Below are 9005 nucleotides of genomic sequence, written 5' to 3'. Positions count from 1 at the left end.
GCTGTGTGTGGTGGTGGTGTGTGACAAACCTTTTCCTGGGGAGACGGAACACAGGCATCGATTCACCCCGGCTAGGAAGTCCATCAGAGTACAAATAGCATCAGAGTACAACGCTCAGTCGGTGAAGCGCTTGCCACTTAAAGCATGAAGACTTGAATTTGTGTCCTCAGGACCACATAGGCAAGCCAGGTGTGGTGGCAGCAACTTGGTGCAAGAGATGCAGACCCAGGAGAGTTCTGGAATTAGCTGACCAGACAGTCTGGGTACTCAGTGAGCTACGTGTTCAGTGAGATAGCCTGTTTCAAAAACTAAGGTGATGGATAGAGATGGCTCAGCCATTAAGAGCACTTCCTCCGAGCTGGGTGGTGGTGGCACACGACATAATCTCAGCACTTTGGAGGCAGAGGTAGGCAGATCTTTGTGAGTTCAAGACCAACCTGGTCTACAGAGTGAGTTCTAGGACAGCCAGTGCTACACAGAGGAAGCCTGTCTAGAAAACCAAAACCAACCAACCTAACAAACAAAAACTCACTTTATGTGTATGGTTGTTTTGTCCGTATGCCTATTTGTGTGTGCAGTGCCTGAAGAGGCCAGAAGAAGGCAAGAGACCCTCAGGAACTGGAGTTCTAGGTGGTTGGTACCCACCACATGGGTGCCCAGACTCAAACCTGGCTTCTCTCTGCAAGAGCAACATGAGCTCTTGACTGCCAAGGTACCATTCCAGCCCCTTGATTTGTTTTGAGACAGTGTGTCATTCATTGTACAACCCTGGCTGGCCTGGAATTCCCTGAGATCTGCCTGCCTCTGCTTCCAGAGTGCTGGGATTAAATGCAAGGGCCATCATACACCAGACTAAGATTTATGATTTATGATTCTGATTTATGTGTCTGTTTATACGTGCACGCGCTCCTGGGTGGCCACGCGGCAGGAAGAGGGTGTTGGGTCCTCTGGAAAAGCAGGAAGTGCTTTCAATCATGGCACCACCACGTCCTCAGCCTTTCTCATCCAAATACGTGTGTGTGTGTGTGTGTCTGTGTGTGTGTCTGAGTGTGTGTGTCTCTGTGTGTGTGTCTGTGTGTGTGTCTGTGTGTGTGTCTGTGTGTGTGTGTGTCTGTGTGTGTGTGTCTGTGTCTGTGTGTGTGTCTGAGTGTGTATGTCTGTGTGTCTGTGTCTGTGTGTGTGTCTGTGTGTGTGTCTGTGTGTGTGTGTCTGTGTGTGTGTGTGTCTGTGTGTGTCTGTGTGTCTGTCTGTGTGTGTGTGTGTCTCTGTGTGTGTGTGTGTGTGTCTGTGTGTGTAGCTGGTATTTTTGCCTTTTCCACCCCCTCCCCACACTTTCACCCTCCTAACACTAGGAAGAACAAAGGATGGAGAGAAGAGCAGGCAGAGTTCACCTTAGAATACTCCTGCTGATAAGAGGTGTCAAGTTCCACCTTTGCCTTCAGGATATCTAATTTCTTGTTGTTTCTTCTTTGCACATGACTACTTAGCAAATCTTGACTAACAGCAAACAGCCAACAACTCAGCACCGCTCTCAGGGCGCTAGCATTCATATACCTGCTGAAACTCCCCGGAATTCCAAACACCACGTCCCTGCTAGCGCACACAAGGCAGATAACAGCCAGCTGCTGCAGACAGTCTGAAGCAGCTCCATAGCCCGCATGTAGGATTAAAACAACATACATTCTTATAACATTTCTGTTTTTTAAAGAAACCAAAATTCCAAAATTGTCACTACAGCTCTATGTGTGTGCATGTGTGTGAGTGGATGTCTTCCTCCACGTTATATCTTTTAAAATTATTACTATTATTATTACACTTATTCACCTTACATCCTGCTCTCTGCCCCCCTCCCAAAATCCCTCCCTCCATTTTTATGTTTTTCTTTTTTTGTTTTTTTCGAGACAGGGTTTCTCTGTAGCCCTGGCTGTCCTGGAACTCACTCTGTAGACCAGGCTGGCCTCAGGCTCAGAAATCTGCCTGTCTCTGCCTCCCAAGTGCTGGAATTAAAGGCGTGCACCATTGCCAGGCCACTTTTATGTTTTTGAGACAGATCTCTCCTTGAATCTGGAGCTAATCTATTTTGCTAGACTGGCTGGCCAGCAAGTGCGACCCTTGTCTCTCCTCCTTCCCTGTTCTTATCAGCATGTTCTGCCTTGCCTGCCTGGTGTTTTAGGTGCGATGGATCACATGGATGACAGACATCTTATAGGCCAAGTGCTGAGTCCTCTTTTCCATGGACTTTTAGTTATTTAAGAAAAAAAAAAAAATAGCAGGAAGATGGTGGCATACACCTTTAATCCCAGCACTCAGGAGGCAGAGGCAGGTGGCTCTCTGTGAGTCTGAGGCCAGCCTGGTCTACAGAGAGAATTCTAGGAGATAGGTTCTCTCAATCACTCATTACTTACTATGTACACCAGACTGGCCTTGATCTCACACCAATGCTGGGTCTAAAAGTGTGCACCACAACACACAGGTGTGGTGCTTTTGTTTGTTTGTTTGATGGCTGATATGGGAGGGCCCAGCTCGCTGTGGGCAAAGTCCTGCAGGTGACTATGGAGGCTAGAATTCCTGGAGCTGGAGTTGTGGGTGGTGGTTTTTCCAGGACAAGAATTTCACTGTGCAGCCCTGGCTAGCCTGGAGTTCACTCTGTAGACCAAGCTGGCCTTGAACTCAGAGGTCCGCTTGTCTTTGCCTCCAGGGTGCTGGGATTAAAGGTGTAGTTCTGCCTCACTGGACACTGCCCTCATTTCCCAGGCACTTTGACAACTATCAAGCGCTGTACTCCTTTCTCTAGCTTTGGCTCGATGCCGACACCTACTGGTCACATATGGCTCAGCAGCCCTAACCTTGGCCCCTACCTCCTGCCAGTACTGAAGGCTGGAGCAGTCTGTGCCCATCTTACCTTCCAGGGCCTGAAGATGCTTGTATAACGCTGTTCTATACACCACTCCATGATCTTCAGTAGTTCCCTCAATGACTCCCACATTAAAATCTGGACTCTGTGTGGTTCTCAGTACCACAAGAATATTAGGCAGCAAGAAAGAAGCGGACCGTCTAGGTGGAGGTGTCCTTGCCACTTCAGAGTTGGTGCTTCCTATAGAATTCCATTCCTTTTGACCTTTGTCTTTATTGCTAGGCTGCTCTTGGGACACTGGACTTCTTGGTGACAGCAGTGATGAACCGGAGGTGGAGAGTAGGTAGGCGGGGCTTGGGGTGGGGCTAGACCAAAGGGCCTCTTAGGAGCTTCTCCATTCTGCTAGTTCTCAGAAACATCCAAGGCAAGACTGGCACCCGGCACACAGGCAGGTGAGAGGCTGGCAATGACAGAGGGTGGGTTTCCGGGTGACACTGACGGGATATCTCGACCCTTTCACCCTCACCTTTCTTTCCGTTTTGTGAAACTCTTGCTTGTAGAATTCTTGGGTCTCCCTCCTCTCTCCCTAGAACCATTTTAGTGTATTCAGTGGATGGGACAAGGCTGTCTGAGAGCGGGACCTGGCTTGGGATGGGGGCTGAGTCTAGAGCTGAGGGACGGAGGTGCACATGGGGTACATGGGGTACGACATGAGATTTATAGAGCTAAAGTCTCTTCGGACATGGAAGTATAGTGACGCAAAGTGAAAGCTCAGCTAGGCTAGAAGTTCATGGGGATCACAAGGAGGCTGGGACAAAAAGAGTGGGTGACATAGCTACCCTGAGAGGACTGGGGACCTAGTTGGAGATGGCAGAAGGGGCAAAGGAGAGCTGGGTAAGAGGAGGGCATGATGGGAAGGAGAGTGGGCTCCTATGCAACAGTCCTCCACTGAGGTCCGTCCACAAGGCAAGGTAGAAATGAAAATCAAGATGGCAGGTTCCCATTGGAGTGAGTCCACTGCCGGAGAGAGCCCCCTGGCTATCCTCCCTTTGAGAGGGCTCCTATTTTCATTTGAGGGAGAGGGTGAGGTTGCTCCTCATTGCGGTCACAGCCACATCCTGCAGAGCCGGGGAGGGGGAAGTAAGAAGCAAAACAACCAGAAGAAGCACAGTCAAGGACCATGGGGAGAAGACCCTGTCCGTAGGCACAGGATAAACCATCAGGAAGGCTTCAGCTCGGCCTAGCCAATGTGAGACCACTTGCTGCCACCCCGGCCACCCTCAGTGGGCCATGACTGGCAGCACTCCTTATTGGAGAAAGACTCTGGAGGGATTATTTGACTTGTAGCATATTTTTTTTCCTCACAATTTGTTTCTGTTATGTATCATGTGTATGTGTGAGTAGAGGCCAGAGGTGTTGGGTCTCCCTGGAGCTGGAGTTGTAGGTGATCATGAGCATCTGTTTGTGAGCTGAGCCATCTCTCCCGCTCCTTGAAGTCTGTTTTCATCATTTACAGGCCAAGTCGCTTAAGATCTTAGCCTTGCCCAGAGGAGGTTGCATGCGCTTTTAATCCCATCACTTAGGAGGCAGAGGCAGGCAGATCTCAGTTCAAGACCAGCCTGGTCTACAGAGCAAGTTCCAGGACAGCCAGGATTATACAGAGAAACCCTGTCTTGAAAAATCAAAAACAAGGGCTGGAGAGATGGCTCAGCGGTTAAGAGCACTGACTACCGGAGGTCCTGAGTTCAAATCCCAGCAACCACATGCTGGCTCACAACCATCTGTAATGGGATCCGATGCCCTCTTCTGGTATGTCTGAAGAGAGCTACAGTATATTTACATATAATAAATAAATAAATAAAAAACAAAAACAAAAAAGAGTTTCTTCAGCCTGAGATTTCTCACTGTAAAAAAGGGCTATTGCCCTTATGAAGTTAGTAAACCAAGGCAGTTCATATCAAGCACTTGGCACACAGTAGGTTCTCAAAAAAAAGAGCCAATGTTCTATTTAAGATTCTGGGGACCCTACATATCTGACTTCTTTTAAGACTTTATGATAGCCCCACTGACTTGAGCTTTGGATCTCAAGTCTAGAAACACAGAGGAGCGCTGTGCAAATTCGCTGCCAATGGGTGCTGTGCTCATAGCTCCTGCCCTAAGACTGCAGCTATGGCCACACTCCTCCAGCCTGGGCTCTCCCTGCTCCTCCGGGCTGATTCGGAGACACGGATGTCTTGTTTACAGCACTGCAGGGAAAAAGCAGAAGCAAGGCCTACAGGATGGAGGGGCCCCGGGGAGAGGGAAGACCAAGCAGGCAGGCAGTGAAGATGAGGAAAAACCCTCTCTCTCCTTTTCTCTAATTAAGCTCGTTGCCTCTTCTAGTGACTGATCACACACCGACCCCAAACACCATGGAGTCCTTCAGCTCAAAGAGTCTGGCACTACAAGCGGAGAAGAAGCTGCTGAGCAAAATGGCTGGTCGGTCCGTGGCGCATCTCTTTATCGACGAGACCAGCAGCGAGGTGTTAGACGAGCTTTACCGCGTGTCCAAAGAATACACGCACAGCCGGCCCAAGGCACAAAAGGTGATCAAAGACCTCATCAAGGTGGCCGTCAAAGTGGCCGTGCTGCACCGCAGTGGCTGCTTTGGCCCTGGGGAGCTGGCTTTGGCGACACGATTTCGCCAGAAGCTCCGGCAGGGTGCGATGACAGCACTGAGCTTTGGTGAGGTGGACTTCACCTTTGAGGCTGCTGTGCTAGCAGGTCTGCTCGTAGAGTGCCGGGACATTCTGCTGGAGCTGGTAGAACACCACCTCACACCCAAGTCACATGACCGCATCAGACACGTGTTTGATCACTACTCTGACCCTGACCTACTCGCCGCCCTCTATGGGCCTGACTTCACTCAGCACCTTGGCAAGATCTGTGATGGGCTCCGGAAGCTGCTGGACGAGGGGAAGCTCTGAGGCTCCAGAGCTCAGCACACCGGACTTTGGCAAAATGACTGACTGGGAAATAGCACATCGGCGCTCTAACCCTGCACAAATGCTTCTCGATTCCCTGGCTTCACTCTCTTCCAGGAGTGCTATTGACACTGAGGCCACCCCCAACCCCAAACTGCTGCTGGAGCAAAGCAAGACTGAGCCGAGCGAGGCGGCTCTCCCATCCAGTTCCAGGAAAGGAAAGAGCTGACTGAAGAAGAAGTGAAACTTGGACCCACTTCTCCCAGGAGGGCTGCCCAGAACAGGGGATCCTCTTCCTCCACAAAGCCAAGGAAGGGGACACTAAAGGCCAGACGCAGGAAGGTGGCTAGAAGGTGGCTATCGGAGACCTCCTGGATCTCCTAGAGTTGGAGGAGGCACGAGGACACACATACAGACACTGTGTTCCAGAGCTTCTAGAAGGAGCTGGGGGAAGGGAGGCACAGGGGAAATAAAACCACTAAAACATGCACAGGGCTCACTGTTTAATCTCTCGAGCTCCATACTCAGGCTAAACATAGAGGAGAGGTCTAGAAACAACACTTATCCCCACTCCTGAACAGGAGACAGACTCCCAGTACTACTGAGCCGCCACGCCTCTTTCTTCACTAAAGGAACAAAGACAAACTGTACTGCAGATCAGCTCCAGGTTACAGATAAATATGAAGCGAGGAGCCAGGCATAGGCGGGCGAGGGTGTGTGACACAGACACTTCGGTAACTGTCCTCCTTGGACCCCAAAGCATCTTCTACTCCTTAGCCCCACCACGCGATGGGGAGAGCAGTGGGCAAAAGGGTGCTCAGTCAGTACCCTACCCATTGCCTTCTCTCAGAGTTGTAGGGAATTCTTAGCTACAACTGAACCCCTACCCTTGACCTTGGGAGTGGGAAAAGACTCAGTGCAGCCTGCCATTCTCCATGGTGAGCTTCACTGATTCTCTGGCCTCAGTAACATGCTTCGCTAGGACGGTGGGAGAGGCGAGCAGCCAGCCACCTCCACTTCCATATCTTCAGGGATATGGAAATTCCCCCGCCCCCTTTTCTCAGTTAAGAGGAGAAAGGAGTTAGATATAGCAAATAAATATTACTTCAATATAGCACCAAATAAATTAGGTAAGATCATTGGAGATGGGAGGGGCCTCTGCTTCCCTGCTCTAAGGTGTAAAAGAGCCTTTGAATCTAAAGGCTAACTCTAGGTTCAGCCCAAGAACTGGGAAGAGGCCTGCCCCCATGCCCCACGCTTGCCAGTAAGTGTCCCCAGCTGAGGAAACCGTGGCAAAGAGGCTGGGCGAGATGGCTGGAGAGGTGTGAGGCAGGCTGAGAAGCTCTGCTCTTGAGCCTCACCTCAGACTCCTCTCCCCCTCGTGCTGTGCCTTCAACATCCTGCTTCACTCATCAGTTCTGGGGACATCAGAGCTTGAAGATTTCATCTTCCTGGTCCCGCAGTGTCTGAGTCCGGGACGTCCGGGTGAGTGGCACAGGGCCGAGGACTGCTCGCTGCTGCATCCGAGGGGAGCTAGGGTAGAGACCTGCATCCTCCTCAGGTACCCTGCGGATGAGGGGAGGGAGAAAGAGCAACGAATCAAGGCAAGAACCTGAAAAGGGACCAAGTGTGGGGTGGGGTGCACCTGCCTCTCTTCGTTCCACAAGTTGGATGGAGTCTCGGTATCTTCTGAAAAACTCCTAACACTTCTTCACAGCCCGTACACTAGTGAGTGAGAACAGAACCCCAGAGCCTGTTCTCCCACCACCTTACCCCATTCCAGATGCCACTGGCTGTTTCATGGCTTTTGGGGACCACACGAGGAGAAAGGCACTTTGGTTACTCATTAGTTCGTGACTAGCTAAAGGAAGGGTGGGGGGGTGTCTATGCAGGGAGTTACAGGGGGCAGCTGGAGACTCACCCACTTTCCCCTTTCCTCAGCTTCTGGGCAGCCGCCTTCTTTGACAGGCTGATCTGTGAGTCGAGCTTCTTAAGGAAATCAGAGGCAGAAAGGTCATGGCTGGGTGTGGAGGTTTCCTGGTGAGGTGGGAGGCCTGTGCCATTGGGCCGACCTGACCCTGGACTCTTCCTCTTTCCTGAAGGTGAACCAATCGCATCCTTACTCGGGCGTACCTCTTCCTCTCCATCGTTTTCCTCCTCAGAATCCAGACCATTAAATAGGTCTCTGGGCTCTGTCAGGATGGGGATGTAGAGCGTTTTCTTCAGGAAGATGGAGTCGTTAGTATAAAGGCGGTTTGTGCGCTTAATCTGTTCCATCTTAAAAAAATCAGCCAAAATTAATGTCTGACTGTAAAATCCACCCATCTCATATAGCATATCAAGCTTTTTTTCTTCTTTTTCACTATGTAGGCCAGGCGACTCTCAAAACATTTCTGGCTTAGTATCCCAAACTTTAATTATTGGTGTGTGTGGTTGAAGACACATGTACTTAGGTACTTGGGGTTAGGGCCTGGAGGCTGCTATAGGGTTTATTATGTATGTGTGAGAAGCATTTGTTTGTTTGTTTGTTTGTTTTTTCGAGACAGGGTTTCTCTGTGTAGCCTTGGCTGTCCTGGAACTCACTCTGTAGACCAGGCTGGCCTCAAACTCAGAAATCCGCCTGCCTCTGCCTCCCAAGTGCTAGGATTAAAGGCATGCGCCACCACTTCCTGGCGTATAGCAAGCATTTTTATTAACTGGGCTACCAAATGAGCCATCTTCCTAGGCCACTAACTCAAAGTTTTTAAGTAATTGCACAATTTTATTTGACTCCATAAAAAACTACTAAAATATAAAGAGCTGATATTAATCTTGTTTTATAAATTTTCATACTTTTTAGTCTTAGGATACCTTCACATATTTAAAAATTATTGAGGTGGGGGCTGGAGAGATGGCTCAGCCGTTAAGAGCACTGACTATTCTTCCAGAGGTCTTAAGTTCAATTCCCAGCACCCATATGATGGCTCACAACTATCTGTAATGGGATCCAATGTCCCCTTTCAGTGTGTCTGAAGGCAGCTATAGTCTGTAACTCCAGTTCCAGGTGATCTTCTGACCTCTATAGGCACCAGGCACCCCATGGCACACGAGTATACATACAAACAAAACAGTAAAAATAAATTGTAAATAAAATTTTAGAAAAGCTAAGCCAAGTAGGTAATGCTTCTTCTTCTTCTTCTTTTTTTTTT

At 49.7% G+C, this 9005-nt stretch overlaps 2 protein-coding genes across 4 annotated transcripts in view; one reads left to right on the top strand and one right to left on the bottom strand.

Moving 5' to 3' along the window:
- Window positions 1-2903: 2903 nt before the first annotated feature.
- The window catches only part of Lysmd1 (LysM domain containing 1), a 9045-nt gene continuing 2943 nt past the window's right edge, over window positions 2904-9005 (bottom strand). Inside the window, exons 2-4 of one of the 2 annotated variants that reach the window (XR_004119706.1) lie at window positions 7739-8094; window positions 7179-7383; window positions 2904-3972 (exon numbers count right to left, since the gene is read on the bottom strand). Coding sequence is in view for 1 of the 2 variants with exons in the window: in XM_031374768.1 (XP_031230628.1) it covers window positions 7245-7383; window positions 7739-8094 (495 nt within the window). In the remaining variant the exon portion in view is untranslated. Of the gene's footprint in view, window positions 3973-6305; window positions 7384-7738; window positions 8095-9005 lie in introns of those variants that run through there. The other variant, XM_031374768.1, reaches the window with a different exon arrangement.
- Tnfaip8l2 (TNF alpha induced protein 8 like 2) lies at window positions 3262-6305 on the top strand. Of its 2 annotated transcripts, none has more exons than XM_031374769.1 (2): window positions 3262-3306; window positions 5237-6305. In XM_031374769.1, the coding sequence occupies exon 2, from the start codon at window positions 5266-5268 to the stop codon at window positions 5818-5820; it is 555 nt and encodes a 184-aa protein (XP_031230629.1). In that variant the 5' UTR covers window positions 3262-3306; window positions 5237-5265; the 3' UTR covers window positions 5821-6305. The 2 variants fall into 2 exon arrangements, with proteins under 2 accessions (XP_031230629.1, XP_031230630.1); XM_031374770.1 differs by having other exon boundaries at window positions 3268-3302.

Source organism: Mastomys coucha, unplaced genomic scaffold (genome assembly GCF_008632895.1).
Source record: "Mastomys coucha isolate ucsf_1 unplaced genomic scaffold, UCSF_Mcou_1 pScaffold16, whole genome shotgun sequence".
NCBI classification, from domain to species: Eukaryota; Metazoa; Chordata; class Mammalia; order Rodentia; family Muridae; genus Mastomys; species Mastomys coucha.
This window is presented reverse-complemented; position numbering and strand designations above follow the sequence as displayed.

Excerpts from the sequence above, each read along its gene's own strand:
- Tnfaip8l2 (XM_031374769.1), top strand. The coding sequence starts at position 5,266 with ATGGAGTCCTTCAGCTCAAAGAGTCTGGCACTACAAGCGGAGAAGAAG.